General features: G+C 43.1%; 3 protein-coding genes across 5 annotated transcripts in view; 1 reads left to right on the top strand and 2 right to left on the bottom strand.

The window, feature by feature from the left end:
* Positions 1-2,860, bottom strand: part of Krbox4 (KRAB box domain containing 4) — a 73,227-nt gene extending 70,367 nt beyond the window's left edge. The window contains exon 1 of the transcript XR_012444281.1: positions 2,714-2,860. The gene's annotated coding sequence lies outside the window, so the exon portion shown is untranslated. The remainder of the gene's footprint in view (positions 1-2,713) is intronic.
* Chst7 (carbohydrate sulfotransferase 7) lies at positions 96-27,669 on the top strand. Of its 3 annotated transcripts, none has more exons than XM_074062881.1 (2): positions 96-1,841; positions 17,095-18,287. In XM_074062881.1, exon 1 carries the CDS (start codon positions 359-361, stop codon positions 1,796-1,798), a length of 1,440 nt encoding a protein of 479 aa, XP_073918982.1. In that variant the 5' UTR covers positions 96-358; the 3' UTR covers positions 1,799-1,841; positions 17,095-18,287. The 3 variants fall into 3 exon arrangements, 2 of the variants coding, with proteins under 2 accessions (XP_073918982.1, XP_073918981.1); XM_074062880.1 differs by lacking the exon at positions 17,095-18,287 and adding an exon at positions 20,646-27,669 and having other exon boundaries at positions 100-1,841; XR_012444274.1 differs by lacking the exons at positions 96-1,841; positions 17,095-18,287 and adding exons at positions 3,530-9,307; positions 20,646-27,669.
* The window catches only part of Slc9a7 (solute carrier family 9 member A7), a 136,293-nt gene continuing 130,446 nt past the window's right edge, over positions 22,118-27,964 (bottom strand). Inside the window, exon 17 of the mRNA XM_074062905.1 lies at positions 22,118-27,937. Within this exon, the coding sequence (XP_073919006.1) occupies positions 27,686-27,937 (252 nt within the window). The 3' untranslated portion in view covers positions 22,118-27,685. The remainder of the gene's footprint in view (positions 27,938-27,964) is intronic.

Below are 27,964 nucleotides of genomic sequence, written 5' to 3'. Positions count from 1 at the left end.
GAAAGGTGGGGTCTGGCTTGGTAGTGCGTCCCCGGTCTGCCGCAGCCCCGCCCAGATCTGGCCAAGCAGTGGGCGAACCCGTGGGTCGAAAGGCGGGGAGAAGCTGCGGGGCTGTAGGCGGGGCGGACGGCTGCCAAGTCAGCCAATAGGCGGCTCTCCAGAGGCTGAGCCAAGGGGACAGGGGCGCAGTCATGAGCCCCACCGCCTGGCAAGTTTCCTCTTGTGGATGCACAGCCTAGGCGGCTTCGCTCCTTCTGGCACAGAGAGGCCCAGGGGCTGAAGGAGCGGATTCGGGGCTGGATTTCTGGGGACGGGCAGAGGACTGGCGTCTGACCGTCCTGGGGGGGGTCGGTGAAAGATGAAGGGGCGGCGACGGCGACGCCGAGAGTACTGCAAGTTTGCGCTGCTGTTGGTGCTGTACACACTGATGCTGCTACTCGTCTCCTCCGTACTGGACGGCAGCCGCGACCAGGACAAGGGCGTCGGACACTGCTCCGGCCTGCACCACAGCCTGGGAGTGTGGAGCCTGGAGGCGGCGGCGGCTGGAGAACGCGAGCAGGGCGCGGAGGCGCGGCCCGCCGCCGTTGGGGACACGGGCGAGTCCTCTAAGGCCCCAGGCAACTTTAACTCCGTCGGGGAGGCTGTGGCTCACGAGAAACAACACATCTATGTGCATGCCACCTGGCGCACCGGCTCGTCCTTCCTGGGCGAGCTCTTTAACCAGCACCCGGACGTTTTCTACTTGTATGAGCCCATGTGGCATCTGTGGCAGGCGCTGTATCCGGGCGATGCCGAGAGCCTGCAGGGCGCGCTGCGCGACATGCTGCGCTCGCTCTTCCGCTGCGACTTCTCGGTGCTGCGGCTGTACGCGCTGCAGGGGAACCCTGCGGGTCTCACGGACCCAACCAATCTCACCACGGCCGCCCTCTTCCGCTGGCGGACCAACAAGGTCATCTGCTCACCGCCGCTGTGCCCCGGCGCGCCCCGTGCCCGCGACGAAGTGGGCCTCATCGAGGACGTCGCCTGTGAGCGCAGCTGCCCACCCGTGGCACTACGCGCTCTGGAGGACGAGTGCCGCAAGTACCCAGTGGTGGTCATCAAGGACGTGCGCCTGCTAGACTTGGGTGTGCTGGTGCCCCTGCTGCGTGACCCCGGCCTCAATCTGAAGGTGGTGCAGCTTTTCCGCGACCCGCGGGCCGTGCACAACTCGCGCCTCAAGTCTAAGCAGGGGCTGCTGCGGGAGAGCATCCAGGTGCTGCGCACCCGCCAGAGGGGTGACCGCTTCCACCGCGCGCTGCTGGCGCACGGCGTGGGTGCTCGCCCTGGGGCCCAGTCCCGCGCGCTGCCCTCCGCGCGTGCAGATTTCTTCTTGACCGGCGCGCTTGAGGTGATCTGCGAGGCCTGGCTGCGCGACCTGCTTTTCGCGCGCGGCGCGCCCACCTGGCTGCAGCGCCGCTACCTGAGGCTGCGTTACGAGGACCTGGTGCAGCAGCCCCGCGCCCAGCTGCGCCGCCTGCTGAGCTTCTCCGGGTTGCGTTCCCACGCCGCTCTCCATGACTTCGCACTCAACATGACGCGCGGCACGGCCTACAGCGCCGATCGGCCCTTCCACCTGTCGGCGCGCGACGCCCGCGAGGCTGTGCATGCCTGGCGCGAACGCCTGAGCCAAGAGCAGGTGCGCCAGGTGGAAGCTGCCTGCGCGCCAGCCATGCGTCTGCTGGCCTACCCTCGCAGCGGAGAGGAGGGCGACGCGGAGCCCCCCAGGGAAGAGGAGACGACACTGGAGATGGAGGCCTAAGGCACCATGTAACCCCTTACTCCCGCCCCTGGGGCGCATCTGGGTAAGGTGACCCTGGGCAGGGCAGGGTATGTGGAAGGGTCTTCAGTGAACCTGAAATGGCCTGTAACGGGGGAGGGGGGAGGGAAAACAGGGATGGTGCTGTCCCCAATCCCTGCTATCAGGTCAGGTCCAAGAGGGTGGGGAAATCCTGCTAGTAAAATTTAGGAGATTCATCGATTTTGCCAACGTAGCGATCTACCTTTTCAGAGGACTACTCTGAGGCTAGAGAACGTTTAAGTATAGTTGAGGTTGAGATTTGAGGACAGCAGAGTCAGTCTGAAGCAGTCATAATAGAACTTGACATTGGGAATTGACATGAATAGTAGAAGTTTTAGGGAACCCGTTGTGATTGATGGTTGTGAAACTAACTGATGCCAGTTTGTTCGGTGGGGCAACTTTGTGTCCTGGTGTCTGCTGGCATAGAGAAAGTCAAAAGCAAGATTTGGTGGAAACGTGTCCTTAATGCCACCTCTCTCTAATCTTTGTTTCATATTTCTTCTCCGTCTCCCTTCTGCTCAGGCTCCAGGGTGTCCTTCTGAGTACCAAGTACCAGGCACAGTCTGGCAGCTCTTGCAACAGTTTTTGTACATTTGTGTGTCGCAGGCCCTGTTATAATGGACTTTGCTTTTTCCCTTTTCCTCCCTTCCTTTCCCCCTCCCCTCTCTCCCAGTGGCTGGTGTTTGCAAGGTACTTGACCATATACCCTTTGCATCTGGTCACAAAAGCTGCCTGGTCGGCTTCCTCTAGTGCGATAAGACCTCAGGGCTGGGTTTCCCCCACTCCACCGCATCCCTTCCACAGATGGGACCTTAGATTCGCAGTAGCAGTTCATGAAGAGTCACCTCCCCTTTTTAAAAATTTTAAAGTACATACCTAAAGTGGGCCTTGAATGAATTCCAAATGTGTTCAGTGTCGGGGTCAACGGACGCGTGTAGCATGGGATTGTCCCACATGATGCTGACGTTAGGAATCCAGTTAGCAGCATGGGAATGCATTTCCCCAAACACTGTGTGAGTTGGAAGGGTGCCGAACCTTCTGGACTGTGCTGACCAGAGGAGGAGGAAAAGCTTTGCAGGGTGGGCGGAAGTGACTGAAGTTTCCATTCATTATTATGTAGTGTAGTTCAGCACTCCCCTGGGATGGGCTCCAAGGACAAAGGTTAAAGATGTTAATGAAGACTGATTTAAGACTGATTTTGTGGGTTAATAGAGCCAGGGTTTCAGAGTGATTTTGAAAGCTGGCTAAGTAGCTTTTCTGCCGGTAATCAAGTCAGTTTCTGTAATTACCAGGAAGTGTGTGTTTCCAGAGTGAAAAAAGGTAAGGTACAGGGTGACTTGTCACACATTAACAAAAACATCCTTTCATCTTCTAAGTCTGTATTTAGGGATGGAACATAATGGTCCCTAACCCTTCTTCACTGGGCTCAGAGAACTCCTCCCCTGCACCAGTGCTGCTGCATTTTATGGTTTTAAGACATGACAATCTCCCAGAACCTTTCACATTCCCCCTCCATTTTTACTAACACTTATGGAATGCTAGCTGGGGTGAGGTAAGGAAGAAAGGAAAGGAAACCATGGATAACGGGGAACTACTATTGTGCACCTAGCTGAGAAGATTTTTTGGTTTTTTTGGCTGTACTTGGGTTTTGAACTCAGGCAGGTGCTGTAGAGCCATGCCCCGCCCCCCCAGCCCTTTTTGCTTTAGGTATTTTTTTTAATAGAATCTTGGATTTATGCCCTGGCCCGTCTGGCCCATGATCCTTCTATTTATGCTTCTCAGTTAGCTCCACCACACCCAGCCTTTATTGGTTGAGATGGGAGTCTCCTTAACTTTTTCTTGGGCTGGCCTGGAACTTCGATCCTTCCTATTTGCCTCCTGAGTAGCTGGGATTATAGATGTGAGCCACTGCATCTGGTTTGCTGAGGAGTTGGGTATGTTTTTTGTATGCCAATGACTGAGCTCCACCCCAGGAGATTTTTTATTTTATTTTATTTTGGTGTTGGAGATCAAACACAGGGTTTCACACATGCCAGACAGGTGCTGTATCACTGATCTACACTCCCAGTCCAGAGATTTGGATTTAATTGGTCTAGGGTGACATTCCCACAATCAAGCATTGGGAGCTGTAAAAGCTTCCCAGGCGATTCTACCTTGCAGCCAAGGTTGTAAACCACTGTCTTGGAACAGTCAATGATTCATCCCCTTGGCCAGGCGGCCTAACGCTAACCCCGGAGCAAAATCAGAGTGGGGAATCAAGGGCTATTGATGAGCAGTGAACTGTCAGCCGCAGTGATTTATGGGGAAAAAACTTAAAGTTGTGAAGTGCTAAGCAAATGTAGGGTATTGTTATGGAAAGGTAATTTACACCCTCCTACATGCCTTCAAATGTTGGCTGTCTTATCTAAGACTCTGCCATTGTATGTATGCTGTATGCTCCTGTTCTGAACAGACTGATGTGTTCTGTCCCTTTCAGCACCCTCCCTTTGACCTCCTATAGGCTGTTTTTTTTTTTTTTGGTGTTGGGGATGGATCCAGGGCCTCATGGGCTCTACCACTGAGCTATACTACCTCAGCCCCTTATAGGCATTTATGACACCTTGGTTTTTGTTCTTGACAAGACATAATGCATCCTTTGCTAGGCAAGCTCTACCTCTTGTGCCACACCCCCAGCAAAATTTATGGTGCTACAGGGGTTTGAACCCAGGGCCTCACACTTGCTAGGCAAGTGCTCTACCACTTGAGCCACTCCTCCAGCAAGATACATGCACCCTTTGAAAGAAACTAGGAAAAGAGGCAGGTGTCTCGTAAATTAAGCCTTAATAGTGAAAGTTTCTTTCTAAAGAAATCACCTAAACAGAAAAAAAAAAGACAAGCCACCACCAAAGCCCTAACAACCCATTTTGAAAGTCATTCCATTTTAATCAGGGGACGGAGCCCCAGAGTTCTATGTAGGTGTATGTATGACTGTCACTGGAAAGATAACCTGTGCTTAAACACACACTGCTAAAGAACAGGCTTTTTGAAACAGTGCTTCTATTTAGAATGTCTTCTTCGACAAAATTTGTTCAGACTCTCAGTAGCAGATAAAGCTGGGTACTGCGTTTGAGCCACAGGGCTAGAAGTTAGGATGCTGCTGGTGGTGGTGGTGTGTGTGTGTGCGTGTGTGTGTGTCTGTGTGTGTGCATGCATGCACACCTCATGCACAGGTAGGTATCTGAGTGGCAGAGCTGCTGCAGGGCATGAACAGTTTTTTGAAACACATCCCTGCCCTTGTGAGGCTAGTGCCTATCTCCGATCCAGACATGCTTCCAGCTCCTGCTTAGGTGGGCCTTCCCTGCAGGACCCCTCAGCTGATGTTGGATTTGATGCTTAGGAAAAGTCTAGACTCCTCAAGTCTGCTGAGGTTGTGGGGGAGGGAAGGTTGGTCATACAAACCAGAAAGAACTAACAGTTCCATGATCTGTATGAAGTCAGTTTTCACATTTGAACGGAGCCTGGTTATCTTGGTTAGTACTTGATTGACTATGAGAAGAGATGAAGGCTGAGGGGTGGCTCAGTGATAGTGCAATGAAATAGAGCAAGAATCTGAAAAACCTAAATGTCCCACCGTATATATGGCAGTAGGAACCAGGGAAATACAATATAGCTACTAAAAGAAGTGGGCATGGGAAGATTTCCAAAGCAGTAAGAGAAAAAAGTGCAGAGCAATCCCAGTTTATGTATAAAAAGGCAATATATTTCTATTTGAATTTGCATAAACATTTCTAGACACATACCACAAGCGATATAGTGCTTGTTTCTAGGAACTGTTATTCCCCTCTACACTTTGAACTCTTCACCACCTGCTTACGTTATTTCTACAAATTTTAAAGACAAAGTTCATCTGATTTTAATACTCCGGCTGTGTTATTCTTGACGATTTACCTAACCTCTTTGAGCTTGTTTGATGAGTCTGTCTCCATTCAAAAAAAAATAGGGACACTACCTAACTTTTAGAGCTGAGAAGAGGATTGAGACAATATGTATCACGAAGTAACACAGTGTACAAAAGAGACCCTCAGTAAATGTCACCTCCCCTTAGCCCCAAGAAGCCTTGGAAATGCTCTTATTTCCCCCATTGGGGATGGAAACCAGGACCTAGTACATGCTAGGCCAAGAACTCTACTACTGAGCCACCGCCCTAGCCCCTTCATGTTTGGGGACAGGATTCAGAGAGTTTTCTAAAGAGGTTTTTTTTTTTTAAGTTGGGCAGAGATTTTAAAAGCATTTACAAACAACTGGTTTAAAAATCTTCAGTATGCCTCTTCTCGATCCCGTCAGCATGAGCCACCCAGACAATAATGAAACTAATGAAGCTAAACTGGCCTTGGCTTTTTGTGTCTGGAATTTCAGCCCAGCTAGGTGACTAATAAAGGAATCTCTCTCTGGCTTGCCATCCTCATGCTTTATGATGAAACTGAAAGAACTTGCTCTACTGAAAGAAACATTTCTGCTCAAGTGCAGTATAGAATAAGAACAGCAGGCACTAAGAAAGAACCCTGGCCCAAGTTCAAGAACACTGGAAAGTAGAGAACTATTTGGGAGCTGCACAGGAAGCCATTTCAATTGGAGAAAACTTGCAGAGATCTGTGATGTCTTCATGAGAATTAGTCCTTCAGCTTTGCTCCCTGCCCCCCTCTCCCCTGGCATTAGGCCAGTGGCTGGGGCTGACATTTTTCTGCAGCTGACCTTGTTCATATTAAAGACCATCCTGCTAGAGGCTGAGAATAAATTAGAGCGTCAGCTGATGGTGAAAAATTTTAAATTTGGAGGGTTAAGAGGCTGTGAAAGAGGACCACCGCATTTTATTTCAGTGCTGACTGTTCAGAGCCAACAGACCCTCTCTCTGGAAAGGGACAGGAGCAGCAAGGACTCCCCTTGGGTTCACATTCTGAAAACAGCCCCTGAAGTAGACACATTTTTGCTTATGGAATGGAAGCCCTTTTTGGGAAACATTACCTTAAGGCAGGAGTGTTAAAAGGCACTGGGAACTTTCGGGGGTAGTCTTTGGGCCTGGCCAGTAAGAAGCCTTAAGTCTGGGGCTGGGGCTCAGTGGTAGAGCACTTGCCTAGCATGCACCAGGCCCTGGGTTCCAATTCCAGCACACAAATAACAACAACAACAACAATAATAATAATAAAGAAAGAAAGAAAAGAAAAAAGAAACCCCAAGTCTGGCCTGAAATCCAAATGCCTGAAGAGAACGCTTCCAGAGAGTACTGTTGTTTAATTAATATCCCTGGGTCATGGCATCAGGAAAGCTGGAAACACAGAAAGCAGCCAAACCAAAGTTCTGCAGCACGTGCTTCTGCCCTGACACAGAGCAGCAAAGGGACCTTTGCAAAGTCCAGGCAGTGCACCCGCAGTGCGGGCTCTCAGTTCTTTAGTAAAGATGCTGAAGTGAGGAAAGTTCCAAGCATTCCCCAGGGTGGAATCAAGAGGCAATGGAAGAACTCATTCCACACAGACAGATAAGGTGGACATCAGGAAAGAGTGTTCCGGAGCTCTGAGGTCACTTTTCCCATGACTAAGACCAGACTTTATCAAAACGGGCTCTTTATTGTCTCGGAGAGATTACAGAACCAGGAAGCCAAAAATACTACAGTCAACATTTTTAAAAATAGAACTTCCTTGTGAACAGCCAAGAGCTGGTGTATGTTCAATAAACGAATTTTGGAAGCAATAAAGTAGATACTGCCTTTTGCTGTAATGAAGAATATCACCAACATGGATGCACTAAGGGAAAACTGTATTTTTCAGGTTCTGCAAATAACAAAAGTTACACTTTGTTGTCTTTTTGTACTCTTCCCCATCACCGCTGCTAGGAATTGCAAGAAGACGGAAACTTGTAACTACCCCAAATTTATTTGATCAGTATACATTCCATACAGGTTTTGAAACATTGAACTGAACCCCTCAGATATGTAAAAGTATTACTCATTAAGCAAGAATTGTAAGAAAAACATTTAGGGCGATGGCAATGTTAACACCCTTGACTTGATCATCATATGCTATACAGGCACATTGAATAATCACACCATAATCCACAAGCATGTATAATTAAAATAATAGTAATAAAGATGGTTTTACAACAAGGAGATGGTTGGCTAAGATCAACAAAATCCTAGCAACAGTCAATGCTTTTTGTGTGTGTGTGTGGTGCTGGGGATTGAACCCAGGGTCTCCAGCTTGGCTCTACCACTTGAGCCGCACCCCGAGCCCTTTTGTTTTGATTTTTCTTTTGCCAGGATAGGCAGACTGGCCTTGAACACACTCTTACTCTTCCTGCTTCCGCCTCTAGAGTAGCCTCCAGAGTAGCTGGGATTATAGGTGTAGACCACTATGCCTGACTTTGAATGCTTTCTGAATAGATCCTATTTTCATTTCTCAACAATCAAAGGTACAGAAAATTGTTCAGAGCTCAGGAAAACTCTGTATCTTGATATTAGGTGTGGCAATCTCCATGCAGTAGAAATACAAGCCTGGGGGAGGAATGGTTTACTTGACCATTCCAGAGCCCTGTACTTACATGCTTTTGGCCATGGACCATTTTTAGTCCCACTGGCCTGTGAGGAGAAAAGGCTGGGAAAGAGTTGAAGAAGCACATTGCCTCTCTGCATCGAGAGATACCCTAAGTGACAGGCTACACTTTGAACCACAGATTGTCTACACGGACTAGCAATGCTAACCTGGGAATCTGAAAGCTGGTGGAAGGCAAAGAGGACAAGTCCTCATGGGCAGCCCCAGTCCTCCTGATCCTTAGGCACTCTGACTGACAGCCCCCGTGGGGACCAAATGGCTGTCTGAATTGCAGGTCTAAGTTGTGGTTACCTTGCAGCCCCATGACCTCTCAAACCTTCCCACCCCCACTTGGTGGGTGTCAAACACCTGCGGTGGCCCGTCTGAATATATATTATAAACTAGTGACTCAGTTCCTTTATTGCAGGGGAGCAACTTTACTCACAAAAGCAATCATGCATGCCAACTGAAACGATGTTGGAACAGCTCAATGAAAGGAAAAAACAAAAGTGAACTAGGCAAACTCAGCTGTTTCCCAGTTTTATTCTATTTTTCAGCTAGTATATGAAAGCACAAAAATGTACATAGCAGTGTTCAGTTTTACTAATCCTGATTTGGTGTGGCTTGTTCTCAAGTGACCTCAAAAATTGGGGGCATTTTTATTTGGGGGGATCATAAAATTGGAGACATGTTTTTATTTTATTTCACTTTATTTGAGAAATACAATGGCTATTTAATTTTGGCGCTGGCTGACCTTGGGGCTTCAATGACTCACAGGGATGGAGGTTTTACTCTGAACTCCTCCCAGGGTGGGTGGATGGCCAGAGAGTGGGTCTGCTCAGCCATCCTCTGGGACTGCCTGGGTCCCAGCAAGTGACTTCTCTGCTCATTTCTCCCCTGACTCCCCCAGGTAAGAATTTTCTGTTCATTAGTTTTGGTTTGGTTTTCACCTGAAAGTTGTTTCAAATTCAGTAAGACTGAAACTGTTATCGACTAGTGTAAGTCTAACCCGCTTCCCCTGCCACTGGCACTTAATTTTTCAGATTGAAAGTCTGGAAATTATTTATGACATTTATGCTTCTTAAAGTACATTTCCGGGCTCTTTCGGGGTGCGGTTCTATCACCAAACTGTTTCCGATGACATTTTGTTTTAGAGGCTCCGGGAGGGAACACTAGCTCGTGTGGGTATTTCAAGGATTCTTTTACCTTTGTCCCTAAGCAGCCCCCTTGCAACAAAACAACCTAATGGCTCTATTGTCATTAAGGCAGCTGGTCATTTCCGTTTTCCTTGGCACTGTAGTTCACTGACTTGAAGCACAAACAGGAAGGTTGACAGATAAGCTTGGATGTTAACATCATCCACAGTGTGGTTCCAGTTGAGGGTGCTGGGAGAAGGCCCCACATGGACACATGGTGCCTGTCAGGCTATTTGTTCTGGAGGTGGCCCCAGAGAATGGCTGTTAACATAAGGTGAGGAGCCCAGATGACTGTGGGCTACTCCAAAAGGCCAGCACCATGTTTTAGCATTGGTGGTCAAGCCAGGGCTACTCACCTGTCAGGAGTAGGTGGTTAGGGACAGGATGTAGCAGAGTCCAGTCCCAGGCAGGTACCTCCTGGAGGCAAAACCTGAAAACCTTGCAGGGAAGAAAGGTGCATTACAAGTTACAAGTGTATTTCCAGGAGTAGAAGCAAGGTGACCTGACAGTGCAAGTTCCCAGATCAGTTAAGGGACTTGGGGTTCCTGAACTGAAACAAGACAGGAAGTCCGCTGAGAGGGGCAGAGCAGCAAGCTCTTTGGTTGAACCCTCTGTTCTCCAACTTGAAAGCCAGCAGGAAGTTGTTCTTTCCCCTCCCCCATGCTGTCTTTAAAAGTTGAAAAAGGTGTGATGGTCAGCCTGTGTCTTCCTGACTTAGTGCTGGAGCCAGGGGCGCCCCACCGGCCAAATGCCAGCAATCCAGGCTACAGGGACCCCAGTGATCCAGGGGAAGTTTCCCTTTGACAGCAGGGAGGCTATTAGTGGGTCAACCAGCTGATTTAGGGCCTGGCTGGTAATTTAAACGCTCAGGGGAACCTTAGAAAAGGGATAAAGTACAACCAACTCATTGCAACATGACTTTGAATCTTTAAATAAACAATCTTTATTTTAAAAGTGAAAGCCAATTTCTGATTTCAGTTTTAAGAAATGACTTCACACATATTTTTAAAAACATTTTTGGATGTGCTTCTCAAACCAACGACATGCAGAAACCTCTATGATTCTTGACATGAATTGCACTAAATCAATGTTTTAAAATTACTTTTCTGTTTTCATACAGTATACATCTTTCTTGGTTTTGGCTGTACTCAAACTCAGAGTTTAAACTAGGCAGGGGGCTCTACCACTTGAGTCATGCTCCAGCCCTTTTTGCTTTTAGTTATTTTTCTGATGGGGTCTCACTAACTTTTTCCTGGGGCTGGCCTGAAACAGCCATCCTTTGGATCTCCATCTCCTGAGTAGCTTGGGTTGCAGGCATGAGCTATCGTGTCAGGCCAGAACAGGTCTTTCAGTAGTTCCATCCTATGAATAAATGGAAGGGTCCATGCTTATTTCAGGCACTAGAGGCAATAAACAAATGTTTTCATTCTCCCCAGATGCTGGGTAAGGACAAATAGTTTTAACTAAGCAATCTAGCAGCTTAACATTAATTCTTCCTCGTCAAACGTCTGGCATCTGGGAAAAAGGACTATGCTAGCTGCTTGGTCACTACACTGGCTGATAAGCTGAATGTTTGGGTTTTAAATAATACACCCAAAGTTGAGTATTTCATTGATCCATATGAACAGGACCCCATCATATTAGGAAGAGTTGGACTAAACAGAACTTTCTCAAAAGAAGAAATTCAAATGGCCAAAAAACACATGAAAAAATGCTCACCATCTCTAGCAATAAAGGAAATGCAAATTAAAACCACACTAAGATTCCACCTCACCCCTGTTAGAATAACCATCATTAGCAACACCACGAACAACAGGTGTTGGCAAGGATGCGGGGAAAAAGGAACCCTCTTACACTGCTGGTGGGAATGTAAACTAGTACAACCACTCTGGAAAAAAATTTGGAGGCTACTTAAAAATTGAAACATTGATCTATCATTTGATCCAAAAATACCACTCTTGGGGATATACCCAAAAGACTGTGACACAGGTTACTCCAAAGTCACCTGCACACCCATGTTTATTGCAACACTATTCACAATAGCCAAGTTATGGAAACAGCCAAGATGCCCCAGCACTGATGAATGGATCAAGAAAATGTGGTATTTATACACAATGGAATTTTATGCAGCCATGAAGAAGAATGAAATGTTTTCATTTGCTGGTAAATGGATGGAATTGGAGAACATCATTCTGAGTGAGGTTAGCCTGGCCCAAAAGACCAAAAATCGTATGTTCTCCCTCATATGTGGACATTAGATCAAGGGCAAACACAACAAGGGGATTGGACTTTGAGCACATGATAAAGTGAGAGCATACAAGGGAGGATAGGTAAGACACCTAAAAAATTAGCTAGCATTTGTTGCCCTTAACGCAGAGAAACTAAAGCAGATACCTTAAAAGCAACTGAGGCCAATAGGAGAAGGGGACCAGGAACTAGAGAAAAGATTAGATCAAAAAGAATTAACCTAGAAGGTAACACACACGCACAGGAAATTAATGTGAGTCAACTCCCTGTATAGCTATCCTTATCTCAACCAGCAAAAACCCTTGTTCCTTCCTATTATTGCTTATACTCTCTCTTCAACAAAATTAGAGATAAGGGCAAAATAGTTTCTGCTGGGTAGTGAGGGGGTGGGGGGGAGAGGGAGGGGGCGGGGGGGGGTAAGGGCGAGGGTGGGGGAAGGGGGGAGAAATGACCCAAACATTGTATGCACATATGAATAAAATAAAAATTAAAAAAAAAAAGAGTTGGAGTCTGGAACAAATTAAATTCTTTTTTTTTCTGTATAGATTTTTTTATTCATTTATTCACATGTGCATACATTGCTTGGGTCATTTCTCCCTCCTGCCCCCAGCCCCGTCCCTCTCCCCTCCTCTCCCCTCCCAGGCAGAACCTGTTCTGTGCTTTTCTCCAGTTCCATTGGAGAGTAGAAATAAGCAATAATAAGAAAGACATAGCATTTTTGCTAGCTAGCTATACAGAGAGATTCCTAACATTGCTTTCATGTACAAATGTGTGACAACCCAGGTTGATTCATCTCCAACTGATCTTTACACTGGTTCCTGATCCCCTTCTTGTGTTGACCTCTGTCGCGTTAAGGGTTCTGTATTGATTCCTCTGGAGTGGGGACATCAAATGCTTTCATGTTTTGGGTTTTCTACCTATCCCCATACCTCCCATATGTGTTCTCCCCTTGTCATGTACCCAAGTCCTACAACATTGCTGTATTTGCCCTTGATCTAAAGACCACATATGAGGGAGAACATATGATTTTTGGTCTTCTCAGCCTGGCTAACCTCGCTCAGAATGATGTTCTCCAGTTCCATCCATTTACTTGTGAATGATAACATTTCATTCTTCTTCATGGCTGAGTAAAATTCCATTGTATATAAATACCACATTTTCTTGATCCATTCATCAGTAGTGGGGCATCTTGGCTGTTTCCATAACTTGGCTATTGTGAATAGTGCTGCAATAAACATGGGAGTGCAGATGCCTCTGGAGTAACCTGAGTCACATTCTTTTGGGTATATCCCCAAGAGTGGGATTGCTGGATCATATGGCAGATCTATGTTTAGATTTTTGAGAAGTCTCCAAATTTTTTTCCAGAGTGGTTGCACCAGCTTGCATTCCCACCAGCAGTGTATGAGGATTCCTTTTTTCCCACATCTTCACCAACAACTGTTGGTGGTGGTGTTTTTGATAATGGCTATTCTAACAGGGGTGAGGTGGAATCTTAGTGTGGTTTTGATTTGCATTTCCTTTATGGCTAGAGATGGTGAGCATTTTTTCATGTGTTTTTTGGCCATTTGAATTTCTTCTTTTGAGAAAGTTCTATTTAGTTCAGTTGCCCATTTCTTAATTGGTTCATTGATTTTGGAAGAGTTTAGTTTCTTAAGTTCCCTGTATATTCTGGTTATCAGTCCTTTGTTAATCCTGTATCTAAAAGACTGAGGGAGTACGAGTTTGGGGGACTATCACACTAAGAATTCTGGACATGTGTATGAAACAGTCAGAAATACTGAGAACTAGTAGGCACCTAGCTGACAGTTGACTTTGGGGTCTACTTGGCTATGGACCCCACGCAGGTATAAGTTAGAAGTGGCAACTAGCTAAACATCCTTGACCTGGTTCACTGATATTCAACACAGGAGGATGGAAACTCATTCCTAGTCTACAGGAAGAGCCTGTGGGATACAGCCACCTGTAAAATACACCAGAGGTAACCATTCTACCAGCGTTCTTGTCCTGCCTGTCCTCCCACCTTTTACTGCCAGTTATTTGATCAAAAATTTGAATTTGAGGGGCTGGGCAGGGTGATGCTTAGTGGCAGTGTGTGTGTTTGGCATGCACAAGGCCCTGGGTTTTATCCCCAGCACTGCCATTTTTTTTTGGTGAGATTGGGGTTTGAACTCAGGGCTTCATGCTTGCAAAACAGGTGCTCCACCATTTGAGCCACACCTCCAGTCCGTTTTGCTCTGGTTATTTTGGAGATGGGGGTCTCATGAATTATTTGCCCAGGCTGACATCAAACCGGGATCCTCCTGATCTCAGTCTCCCAAGTAGCTGGTATTACAGGCGTGAGGAACTGGCACGCAGCTCCAAAAATTTTTTTGAACTTGAATGAAAATCAGTTTCTCAGGTAGATTTAAAAAATGTTAAAGATGATGTTTAATAAAAACATGCAAAGAGTATATATGGCCCAGAGGTTGGGCAGGTAGTGCCTCCTGTTAATGTCTGTCAGGAAATGGGATCTGACCTGACAACACTTAGCACTTGGTTAATCACTGACAGAACCACCCTGAGTTATGCTAAGCTCATTTCTGGATCTTTAGAGCAACCTAAGTGAAGAGCTGAACACATCATAGAAAGAAAGTGACAGAGGGAAAATTTTCTTCTTTTCACTTTGAAATAATTCTAGTGTCACAGGAAGTTGCAAAAACAGCACAGGCAGATTCCCTCAAAGGGACATCTTATGTATAGGATAATATCAGCACCAGGAAATTGATATTAGTGCAACCGAAAGGCGTTCTTCCATTTTCAAGTTTTTACGTGCACCCATTTTGTGTATGCATGTGCAGAGATCTGTGTAATTTTATCACATAGATTTGTGTAGACAGTCAAGACCCAGAACCATTCCATCAGCACAACGAAACTGGTGCTACCTTGCTATAGTCGCATACCCCATTTTGTTCTCCATCTCTGACACTTGTGTTATTTCAAGAATATTATATAAATGGAATCACATAATGTGCAACCTTTTGAGACTGGCTTTTTTCAGTCAGTGTAACTCGCTGCAGATGTATCCAGGGTTTTCTTTTGCGAGAGTTTATTCCTTTTCCTTCCTGAGTAGCATCCCATAGCATCAATGTGACAGTCGAACTCTTCACCCATTGAAGGACATTTGGATCATTTCAGCTTGGTTGCAAATAAAGCTGCTGGCTGGAGGCGTGGCTCAAGAGGTAGCGCAACCTGCCTAACAAGTAAGGGGGTTGTGACTTCATGTACAGGTTTTTGTAGACCTACATTTTAATTCTCTGCGGTGAATGCCTGGATCATGTGTAAGTGCATATTTACTTCGTAAGAAACTACCAAATATTTTCTAGAGTGGCTTCATCCTTTTACATTCCCACCAGAAGTATGCAAGGGATCCAATTTCTGTGCATCATCACCAGCATTTGGTATTTAAGCTGTTTTAGAGAATATGTAGGGATGTCTCATTACAGATTGAATTTGCATTTTCCTAACGGCTAGTGATGCGGAGCACGTCTTCCTGTGCTCATTTGCTACCTGTATCTCCTTTTTGGTGAAATGTTGGTGCTAATGTTTTGCCCAATTTTTAATTGGATTGTTTTTTACTTTTTAATTATTAGTATTTTGCGGTACTGGGGTTTGAACTCAGGGCCTTGTGCTTGATATGCAGGCACGCTACCAAACTCCCAACCCTTTTTTGCTTTAGTTATTTTTCACATAGGGTCTTGCATTTTGTCTGGGGCCAGCCTCAGACCTTAATCTTCCTACCTATGCCTCTTGCATAGCTGGGATGCCAGTAGTGAACTATCATGCCCAACTTATTTGTTGAGATGGGGGTCTCTGCTAATGTTTTTTTGTTTGAAATTCTCCTGAGGCAACAAAGAGCTTGACAACTTAGTGTTCAAGAACCTGAGAAAGACTGGTGTGGCTGGAACATTTTCAGAAAGGCCAGTTGTATTACTACTGGAATTCAAGGTCCACAGTACCAAAAACCTAGAAGACAGAAGTTGGTGGAAGGAAACAGGTTTATTCAAGCCAACTCTGGGGAAAATGGAGATCTGTCCATCTCAAATATTCATCTTCCAAAAGTTATTTAATTTCCAAAAATTATTATTTGCTAAAGTCTGATTTATCATTTTTTCCTTTTGTGGATGGTGCATTTGATGCCTTGCCTAAGAACTCTTAGCAGAGCTGATTTTTTTAAAATTGAAGTTTAGGTCAAAGATTTTTTTTTTTGACTGTGGATGTCTAACTGCTCCAGCATCATTTGTTGAAAAGACTCTCCTTCCTTCAGTGAATTGCTTTTGCACCTTTGTCAAAAATTAGCTATACACATGAGGCCTAGCCCCGTGTTCTCTTTCTGCTTCACTGTCTAGGAACCTGTCCCTCCACCAATACCACATTCTTTTGATTAATGTATCCATATAGTATCTTTACTTCTGGTAGAATGACTCTTCCTATTTTATTCTTTTCCATAAAAGGTTAGCCATCCCAGTTTTTTTCCCCTTCCACGTAAGTTTTTGAATAAGCTTGTCTATAGCTACAAAACTCATCAATAAAAACTGACAGTAAATTTGTTACACCTATAGATCAGTTTGGGGGAAACTGACCTCTTTATTATGATGAGTCTTCAAATCCATGAGCACAGTATGTCTTTCTGGTTGTTCAGATGTTTGACTTCCTTCATTGGTATTTTATAGTTTTTAGCATGAAGTTTTACCTGTCTTGTTTTCAGTTACTTTGAATTACTGTAAGTAGTATGAGTTTTAAAATTTGGTTTTAATGTGTTCATTTCTAGTAGTGTATTTTAAAAAATAAAACTGTTTTTTAAAATATTGATCTTATATGCTGAAAACTTATTAGATTTTTTAAATACATTCCTTGGATTTCTATCCACATAATCATCTGCAAATAGGAACAGTTTTATTTTTTTCTTCAAAATCAGTACAGTTTTTCTTTTCTTGCCTTACTTATTTCATTGCCTAGGACTTCCAGTACTGTGTTGAATAAGAGTAGAGAGTATAAACATCTTTGCCTTGTTCCTGATCTTATGGGGAAAGCATTCAGTTTTTCAGCATAAAGAATGAGGCTAGATGTAGGTTTATGTAAGTGCCCTTTATCAACTTGAGGAAGTTCCCTTTATTCTTCTAGTTTGCTGAGAATTATCATCTTTAATGTGTGTTAAATGCTGTCAAATGACTTTTCTGTATCAACTGATATAATCATGTATTTTTTTCTTCTTTAGCCTGCTAATATGGTGGATTACATGGACTGATTATTGAATACTGAACCAGCCTTGCTTCCTGGAATAAACCCTATTTGGTCATGATGTATAAATCTTTTCATGTGTTGTTGAATTTGATTTGCTTATATTTTGTTAAAGTTTTTTACATCTAAGTTCCTGAGAGGTACTTACCAGCAGTTTCTTTTTTTGTTCTTTGTCTGGTTTTGTATCAGTATAATACTGGCTTAATAAATTTCTGAAAGAGATTGTGTAGAGTTAATATTAATTCTACTTTAAACATTTGGTAGAATTCTCCATTGAAACTATCTGGGCCTAGAGATTTTCCCTTTCAGTAGTCTTTTAACTGTTGGTTCCATTTTTTTAATAGTTAATGAGTTTTTTTTCAAATTCCGAGTTTCATATTGGGTGAATTATGATAGTTTGTGTTTCTGAGGAATTAGTGCATTTCATCTAAGTTGCCAGATTTATGGGTATAGGGTTGTTCTTAAGTTGTTTTCAAAATCCTTTTAATGTCTGTGAAGTCTAGTGAGATTTCCCTTTCATAGCTGATATTTACAATGTCTTTTCTTTTTTTATTGTCAGTCTTGATATTTATCAATTTTTAAAATCTTTTCAAGCACATTTTTGTTTCATTGTATTTTCTGTTTTTAATTTTACTGATGTCTGCTTTTATTTCCTTCTGCTTCCTTTTTTAAAGTGTCTAGTTTCTTGATATAGGTGCTTAGATTGCAGACTCGTGACTCCCTTTTTTTCTAACGTAAGCATCTAGTGCTGCAAATTTCACTCTCAGTCTCATAAATTTTGATATACTGTTTAATCTCCTTCTCCTCCTCCCCTTTTTTGTGTGTGTGTGGTGATGGGGATGGAACCCAGAGCCTCAAGCATGCTAGGCACTGGCAGTTCTGCACTTTCATTTTCATTCTATATATTATTTTAATTTCCCATGGATTATTTATAAGTGTTTTCCTTAATTTCCAATTGTCTGGAGAATTTCTCACTATCTTTCTATGACTGATTTGTAGTTTCACTATTACGGTTCGAGAACGCACTCTATTATTTTAGTTCTTTCAAATTTGTTCATATTTGTTTTGTGAGCCAGGATATGGTCTATGTTGTGAATGTTCCATGTATAATTTAAAAGTGTGTATTCTACTGTTATGAAGTGCTCCATAAATAAATGTTACTGCAATCCTTTTGGTTGATGATATTCAGTTCTTTTCCATTTGGTTCTTTTAAAAACATGTTTCTTTGGTGAAATTTTTTCTTTTTTCATTTGTTACAAGTGTATTTGTAATTGTTAATTGAAACATATTAAGATAGCTACTTAACACCTGTTTTGGATCATTTCAGTATCAGTGTCATTTCCATGTTGGTGTAAGTCAGTTGTCTTTTCTCATTCAAGTTGAAATTTTTGGTTCTTGGTTTGATAACTGTTCTTTTCTTCTTCCTCCTTCTCCTTCTCCTTTGTTAAACTCGGCACTTCACACTTGCTAGGCAGGTGCTCTACCATGTGAGCCAGTCTGCCAGCCCACTTTTGCATTGGTTATTTTTGAGATTGGGTCTCACTTTATGCCCAGGCTGGCCTGGACTGCAATCCTATTTGTGCTCCCCATGTAGCTGGGATGACATGTGTGAGCCACTATGCACAGCCATTGGTTGAGATAGGTCTTACTAACTCTGCCAGTGCTGGCCTTGAACCACCATCTTCTCAATCCCTGCCTCCAGAGTAGCTAGGACTATGGACTTGAACCACCACCTAGCTGACAAGTGCTCTTCTCACTTTACCCTGGGCATTTGGGGTATTATGTTAGGAATATCTGAATCTTATTTAAATCTTCTATTTTAACAAGCCTCCACTGACAGCACACTGGTTACTGCCAGGTTGGTGTGGAAGACTAAAAGTCCCAGACTCCCATCAGATCTCTGTTAACAGATGCAGAGGGTATTTTTCCATGGTGCTTAGTTTCTGTCTTTCCAGACTAACGCTTTTCCTATCTTTTGACTAGAAATAAAAGACACTTTGGGGGACTTCTTTTTTTTGTCTGTTACCACTTCAGGACCCATTCCAAGTTGGCATAGAAAAATCGAGGGAACTCATGGCCAGGGTGTTGCTCAATTGCCAACGTCCCTGATCACTGTGCCATCTTTCTCCACCTTTGAGAGTCTTCCTTGTTTTCTAGATCATGTATGCAATTTTTAATTGTACTCCGTGGAAGGAATAAGAAGTGAAATCTGTTCCATCTTATCTGGAATCAGAAGTCAGCCTACCTGGATAGTGGTTTTCATTAAACTGATTTCTACTGAAATTTGGCATGGTGGCTCTTTATGTAAATAACTTGTACCAGTAGAATACTAAATAGTATGCTATTAGTATACTAAATACTAAATATGAGTAGAAGCCTATCACTAGATAGGCTTCATAGCATTTATGGAATTAGTTGTTCCTTAATACTTAGTTTTTTTTTAGGGGTGGTGCTGGGTTTTGGACTTAGGGCCTTGTGCTTGCTAGGCAAGTGCTCTACCACTTGAACCACACCTCCAGTCCTTTTTTGCTTTAGATTATTTTTCAGATATGCTCTCATGCTTATTTCCCTGCTTATAGGTAGGAGGTTTTCAATCCTCCTACCTATGCCTCCTATGTAGCTGGGATGACAGGCGTGCATCACCATGCCTGGCTGGTTTTTGAGATGGGGGTCTCAGTAACTTTTTGCCTAGGCTGACCTTGAACTGAAATCTCCTGCCTCCCAAGTGGCTGGGATTACAGGCATGAGTTACTGCATCCAGCCCTTTGGATGAGTTTTCATTCCACATTTTTAATAATCTCAAAAGGGTTTCTTTCCCAAACCATGCATCAGTAGTTTTATTAAACTATGCAAATTTCACCACATAAGAAAATGTAAAATTTGGTACACATCCAGGATCAAAGGAAAGATCCCCAAATTAAGAAGCTGGTGGCAAAACTATCACAAACATACCTAGAGTTGGCCCACCCTCCAGTGTTCACATAGTGACACAAGCAATGTGCTTAAAAGAAAGAAGAAAAAAGTTGAGGTGCCATATGCAGAAAGCTGGACACACTGCCTATATACCCAGCCTCAGTTTGCAGAAGAGCTGACTGTTGGCACGGCTTACTTTGCACACAATAACATAAACATACAGGTGTGAAGAATGGATGGCTGTATGGTTGGTACCTAAAATGTATAGATTCAATCCTAGCTCCAACCCCTCTTCTACCCAGAAGGCCCCAGAAAGCTCTATTCTCAACAGGCACCCCACAAAAGCAGCTGCATAAAGCACAACCACACTGACAAAGGGATCTTCCTAGTGTTCCTGTCTTCAACCTCACTGAATACCTCTTGGGTCACACACTCTCCTGACCTGTCTTCACAAACCAGAAATGACAGGTACTGACTCAGTATGGGTTTCTAGCACTAGATAATATAGCTTGGATAAGGAATATTATAGTTTACATCATCAGGGTTCAACAGACTTTCTGTCTGTGCATTTCTGTGGTCTCAAAGTCAAATGTGCCTTTGTTCTTTCCCTTCCAGGTCAGTCACCATGAACTGGGGCTCTCAGCATGCTATGCCCTGGAGGAGCAGCATAGTGGAGGCAATCTATCACACTGTCAAAGACTGGCACTGACTTGGTACCAACTGTGTGCATTTCTGTTGGGCAGAAACATAAGCTGTTAAAGAATGACGGATACATTGGTTGAGATGAAGTTTCCAGACAGGAAATGACAGTGCAATGTGGATATTTATGGTCATAACAAAGGAAGAGCTTAGTTCCCAGGGTGAACCTGCCTCTGCTGGAGTCATTTCAACAAGGCATCCTCACAACAAAGGAGAGATGTGATTTGGTTCCATTTCACATCAGCAGATGTCTGGACAAAAGCATCAATGTGAATAAGCTCCAACTACAGTCCTATCTTGATTAAATTACTTCACAGTAAACAAAAGGTCTGGGCAGTATTATTTTAAACTTGACTCATGGCAGCTCTCCTTCAAACAGCAGCCCCTCTTACACAGAGCCAATTTTTAAAAAGCAATTTTTCTCCCTGGGGCAGGAAAATCATATGAACTGAAAGAATTTTTTGCTTTGAAAATTTATGTACTTATGCAATTAGATGACTCCAGAGTCATGCTAATGACAGGATTTATTTTGTTTTGCTAGGAAGCAGATTTTAAAATGTGGTTCAATTCCCTGTTCAAGTAAAAGCTAGTCTACATAAAAGGACTATGAAGACTATGAAGGAAATTGTATATTGGGTTCAGGAATTTCAGTAATTATCCAGTTAGAACTTAAGCATTAAGTTGTAATATCAAGTTTACTTGCCTCCAACTTACAATTTTCTATTACTGACACCCAGTGATGTCTTCTTCAGGATTCTACATTCAAAGCCTGTGATACTTTTTCAGACCAGAAGGAGTCTCAGGCAGAGTCCAGGTTTAAATAAAGCATTGCTCTTAACCCTAAGGCACATTTTTAAAAAATCTCAAAAATCTGTTGCCATGATTCTTACATCTCCCCTCCACCTTTTGAGACAGTGTTCTCACTATCTAGCCCAGGCTAACATCAAACCCGAGATCTTCCTGCCTCAGCCTCCCGAATACTGGGATTACATCCTGTACCACCACCTCAACTATCTCAATCAAGTTGGCAAGAATGTTCTTGATGAAGGGCCAGATAGTAAATAGCTTAGGTTTTATGGGCCATACAATCTCTTGTCACAACTCCTCAGCTCTGCCAGTACAGCATAAAGCAACCAGTCAGTATGCTAATGAATGAGTATAGCGAATTCCAATAAAACTTTATTTGTAAAAACAGATAGTGGGCCAGATTTGGTTCAGGAGCCAACTAGTTTGCCAACTATGGGTCTTAATGAATTTCCCTGGAAAGAAATAGCTTCCACCCATAAAAGAAGTAACTTCTTGGCGAGGGAAAGAAACAGACTAGGAGCAGGATCATACTATAATACTCTTCTACTAAGAGACAACACTAAAATACAAAGCCAGACTAGTTCAGCCAGTTCATCTTTTTATTTTGAGTTTTATATTAAAAAAAAGCTTTGAGAAAAAATGTGTTAAATATCAATAAAGGACAGGAAAACACGTGGCTAGCTTTACAACAGCAATCTAAACATCTACACAAAGGCAAACATTACGTAAAAGGCTTAGATAAAACTTGGGGGCCTGCTGCAGCTTGCTTTATTGCACATAAAGGTTAGGGATAGCTCCAAAGTCTTTAACTTTTCACAGTTATAACATACTTTGATGTCATTTTATATGACATGTTTATTTATATAACATACTACAATGTTAATCTTATAAAACCACCAGTTTGCCACTGTTGCATGAAAGTAGAAGACAAAATTTACATAATCTCTCTATAAAAAGTTCCCCAGGTCCCATCATTCCAAGTTAAATTCATCCTAGTCTACTTAAAAAAATGCTTTTCGCTTATTAAATGAATCTTAGTGGCTTCCCATTTAATCATTTTAATGGATATAGTAAGACATCCCAACTAAGAAGTATTAGGTGTACTTTATGTAAAAAATAGACAACCTAGGAGGTGACCCTACTGTGAAGTCACACAAAATGGGCAATTTCAATGGTAAATTACAAATCCATTGGATTACCACCTACAAAACTGAAAATCATTCCTGTTTCTTCAAAGCCCACAGTTAGAATAATCACAAAAGTCAGCCCCTATATGCCCATGCAGCTAGTTACCCAGTAACACCTGGATGGTAACTTTTCAAAAGTGTTTTGAGACATCAAATGTTGAAGGTTTCATGTTATTTGTAAGTTCTTTTCTAGCTGAGTTCCTAAAACATATGTAAGCCCAGACAAACTTCCACTGGCCACGAGTTGAGAGCTGATGATGATATTTGGAAATTCTGTGACATCTTTTTAGAAGATGGCTGTCAAAATGAGAAGGCAGCCTGGGCCTCATGCTCTTATGTCCAAATCATTTCAAAAAGCAGCCTAGCAGACAGACCTCCTTCTCATGTTCTCCAAAGCTTGAGTGATCAAAAACTGGCTGCCCATGTGTTCCACCTGGGCCGTGGTTATAGTATACCCCGCTTAGGAAAATAAAACTAACATTGAAAACTTTGGTTTTGCTCTTTACAGGGAGGATGTGTTTCCTAATTTTTTTTTAAGTATGAAGATTGGAACTGGAATAAAATGGTTTGTTTTTAGGTCCTATTTTGAAAGGACTGTCAAAGAGTCTACTTGCTTTTCCTGGTTAGACACTAGCATTGGCTTCTATAATATTTCTCTACATGTTGTTCTAATAGGTCTTAAAAGGATGTGGGGGGAGGTCTTTTCAGGTATCAAGGCAGTGAAAGCATTCACATGGGTTGTTTCTAAGATTTCTTCAACTGACTATATCAAAATGCAGCAGTAGATACTGGCAAACCAGATTCTCACTTCAAAAACAACAGAAGAGATCAGGACTGGATGATACAAGTCTAGTGTATCTGACAGCTTCATTCCTACATTAATTCATATATGGAATTACATCAAAAGGCAGGTGTAAAATTTGTCAAATGCCTCTTCTGCTGTGGGATAGGAAGTCCTATGCTTATCAGGCCAGCAAGCTGCCCTCCACTGCAGGTTACACATCACAATGGCTAGTGCAGTCTGCTCTCTGATACACCTCTTCGAACTCACAGTGTACCCACTGTGAGTGATGATTTGCACCTCTGGTGAGTTGCTTAGTTGCCCTGTCTCCTACTTTCCCTATATGCCTTGATGGTGTTTCTGCACTTGGAAGTCACTGTTTCACAGTAAATATCAGACACTATTACATTATCTTCCACTGATGACAAAGATTGGAGGCAATGTGAAACAGACCTCTGTTTTGGAAGGAACTATTAATTCTTTGTCCTGGATTGAAATGTTCGTGAGTAGTTGAGATGACATTTTGTATTTTTTCTAGAGATATTTCATTTGTCAACCAAACTACAGGACATTTTTGGGTTTAGAGAACACAGCCTAGAGCCTCCTTGTTGTTTGCTTGATGAGATATTTGATGTCACAGTGTGATTTTTGGCTTCAAGGCATCAACACTTATTTGTCTGGTCACCCCAGGGAGTACCCTGGTTGGTCAGAGTCCAGATGACCTTCCTGTGCTTGTTTCCTAGGAAGAAATGCAGCCTTATTTAAATTCTAGAATTCCTTCTCTAGTAGTTTTCACAAAGAGTATCATTAAAAAGGAATGACAGGGATGTTTATCTTCTCTCTGTCATAGCTATACCATTGCCACCATGGAACAGCAATGTGAGCACAACCTTCCCCCGTACTCTGGCAGTAAATGGGCCTACCCTCATTTTGAGGAATCCAACACAAATTCCAGTACGGGGACAAATGAAAGACAAAGTTTGACCACAAAAGGGAGTATTAACTTAATTCCATGTTAAATTTAAAAGCTTCTGAGAAATCTTCATATTTGACTAGTAAGGAAACAACTCATTTAATACCAAAGTCCCCTCATTCCCCCACACAAATGGGAAGGCAGATAACAAGTTTAAAATTCTCCCCATCCCTATGCCCGGGTCACCCTTCTCTCTCCTTGAAGGCTCTAAGGTTTCCAAATGTGATCTTTGTAGCTATACTTTGTGGAGCATGTTCTTGAGTTCTGCTGAGATTAGCGCAAAACTCTTACAGCTGCCTAGTCTGTATGATGGATCCTTTTTGTTTGTTCCCTGTGACTAAGAATTACAAAATAAACAAACCCTTAACTTGCCAGGCCATTCTTTTAACTAAGGTTACAAAGAGGGGCCACTGTAAGCTCTAGCTGAAAGGCTCTCAACCCTGGCTACACATAAGGAACTCTTGAAGTCCCAAAACAAAATGCCAAGCCCCATCCCAAAGATACTGAATCTAAATCTCAGAGTCAATGCCCTTGCCTCTGTCTGTCTGTCTGTGTGTGTGTGTGTGTGTGTGTGTGCGCACACGCGTGTATGTGTTGTGCCGAGTATGGAACCCCGGGCTTCACAGATGCTAAGCAAGCACTCTTCCACTGAGCTATATCTCAGCTTTGACTTGTTTAAAAACTGGCCAAATGATTCTAATCACGCAGCCAGAGTTCAGACCTCTGCTCTAGAACACCTTAACTCTGCCAGACTCAACTCAGAACAAACAAGTTGGAAGAATGATTTGGGATTACTTTCTCAGAAGAACTTGGTTGAGTTGGACACACCACTACACAGCAATTTCGGTTTGGTTTTTATGCCAGACCGATAGCAGAGAGTTGGTCTTGAACTGGATGGTTTCTAAGCTTTGTGGTACCCTACTTTTCTCTACCTAGCGTAGGCACAATGCATCTAGATATGAAACCATTTAAACGGATGGATTCACCTCCTTAAAACCCTGGTACGGTCAGGGTTATTCCCCACATATTAGAAACAAAAATTAGGACCATAGGTCAAAGTGACTTGTTTTGATTCACTGAATAAAAGACTCAATCAAATAATTAAAACCCTAGTTTTGGTCTTGGCAAGTTTCTATTTAGTTATATTTAAGTAAGTCTGAATAAAAGATTTGCAATGAAGACTGCAAGGTCCTTTGGAAAACACAACTATCTATGCCCTGACCTAAGACTAGGCTGGGAAGCAGAGTGGTTATTTTTCTTCTCTACGAGGACCATTTCTTATAATCTGCTGGAAGCTTCCTAGAAACCCAAAACGACCAAAAAGCCATAAAGGGAATGAAGACAAGGTGTATGCTACCTGGCTGACTTTTTTTTTCCAGAACCATCAGCAAGGCTTTTCTGTTAGCTTTTTCCCTCCAAAATTAAGCAAGCAGCATAGAGGTAAGCAAAAAGACTCAACCAAAGAGTGAACCAACCTATTTCTGTTCACATATATTCATGTATATGAATATGTGGATATTCATATGGCTCAATCTCATTTATAAATAAATGTTTCTTTAATTACACAAATTACCAATTAAAACACAGAAAGCTGTGAAGCTATATACTATTTGAAAATAATCATTAGCAGGGAACAGTGGCAGTGCTTGCAGTCCCAGCTACTTGGGAGGCTGAGGCAGGAGGATTGCTTGAGCCTAGGAGTTCAAAGGCCAGCCTGGGAAACATAGCAAGACCAAGTCTACTAAGAGGGGAAAAATGTGAGTTAAGAAGGTTAAGTGGCTGATTTCAGTATGTATGTACTAGACTTGGACACTATTTTGTCTGCAATAAGAAGAAAGATGCTCACATGTTATGATAGTATTTTTTTAGAGAAATTGGGTTGCCAAAAATGCTAGCAATGAAGCATAGAGACGGGGAGAAATTGGAACTTTTCCCAAGATTTCCCTCAGTGTAAGTGTGGGTAGGTAGAATAGATAACCTAGAAAGAACTAAAAACTAAAAACTTAAACTTTAAGCCACAACCACATTAAGTTGGTACAACAGCCTTCCCAGATAACAACAAAATGATCCCTCTGCATGGCACTCAGTGCCAAGAACACCTGGATTCCTAATGTATCTTCTAGAAGACAGAACTTTCTACTGGCTTGAATAACGCTTCACAGTCCATTGCCTTGCCTCTGACTTATCATGTGGCCACTGAAATTGCATGTGTGCATCAGCTCAAAATTTCCAATTCTATTCAGTCTTGAGACTTCTAGCTTGTATTTTCTGTGTAGGTTGTGTTTTCACATTGAGATTTCTTTTTTCCAAACACTAGCCTATTGCCTCTTCAGTTTCTTGCTGCTTTCTCTTCCCCAGCATCCTACAAATGTTGGCATTCTCTCTAACCCCATCGTAGATACCTCAGTCCTATTAGTTATTTCCCAGGCAGTCAGTTTACAAGGTAGCCCTCAAAAGCTGAATGATTTCTGCAGTGGTACAATTATGACTTTCTAAATACTTCCTTGTCCTCAGATTAATTTAAAAAACAACATCAACAGTACAACACTTTTGCCTTTGGTTTTAAACATTTCAGTAACTTATTTATGGAGATTTCCAGACACGAACTATATTCTTTTCCCCATATTGAAATGCTCACAGATACAATTTCTAATCTTCAGTCAGGAGAAACACAGGTAGGTGTAAAGCCAGGATTCCTGCTAGGAGGAGGCACTCCCACAGACTTCACAGCCAGAGTCTCCACTCAAATAGTTTGAGATTTGATTTCAATTGCTTTCCTTCATAGCCTTTCTTCTAGCCTGTCTCCACCCCACCCCACCCGTGATTGACATTCCTCCAGCCAGCTAGACAGGCTGTATATAATGAACCTTCTCACGGGCAGAAGCCTCATACCCAACCCACCTTGTTCAGATACTGCAGGAGGATGAATTAAGAGACCATTAAAGCATGCTATTGTTTTGTTTGCTTAACTCTGAAACAGTGCACTACTATGTGAAAAAGTGGGAATAGGTCTGCATTTGTCTTAATTTAGAGACACTTTAGCTTCACCATCTGCATCTTGGGTTAAGTTCTGAGTGTTAAAGATAGCTTCAGACCCCAATAAAATAGAAGTGTTAGTTCAATTCACCCAAGGCCCCACCTCAAACACACTGGGGCACAGACATCCTCACCTGGGGTCTACTCTTTGCTTTGGAGTTTGGGGAAAAAATCATGCATTTTCTTGCAGAGGAAACACAAGGGGGGTGCCCCGGCTTGAAACCTTCTGGTCTCCTGTTCCTAGGTCTCGCTCCAGTACTTCCTCAGAGCTGCTCTTTGTTCTTCGACTGCCCTCAAGACTCATGGAGGCTGTGTGGGAGCCTGAGGAGCCATTCGCAGTCACTGCGCTATCTCCATAGGTCAAGGTCAGGTCACCCTCAGTCAGGATGAAATCGGAGTCTTCCTCTCTTAGTGGTTCTTGGTTCTGAAAGGTGCAGCCAACAATAGCAAC

The sequence above is a fragment of the Castor canadensis genome, chromosome X, assembly GCF_047511655.1.
Source record: "Castor canadensis chromosome X, mCasCan1.hap1v2, whole genome shotgun sequence".
NCBI lineage: Eukaryota > Metazoa > Chordata > Mammalia > Rodentia > Castoridae > Castor > Castor canadensis.
The sequence above is the reverse complement of the archived record's forward strand: the minus strand, read 5'-3'. Positions and strand labels throughout refer to the sequence as shown.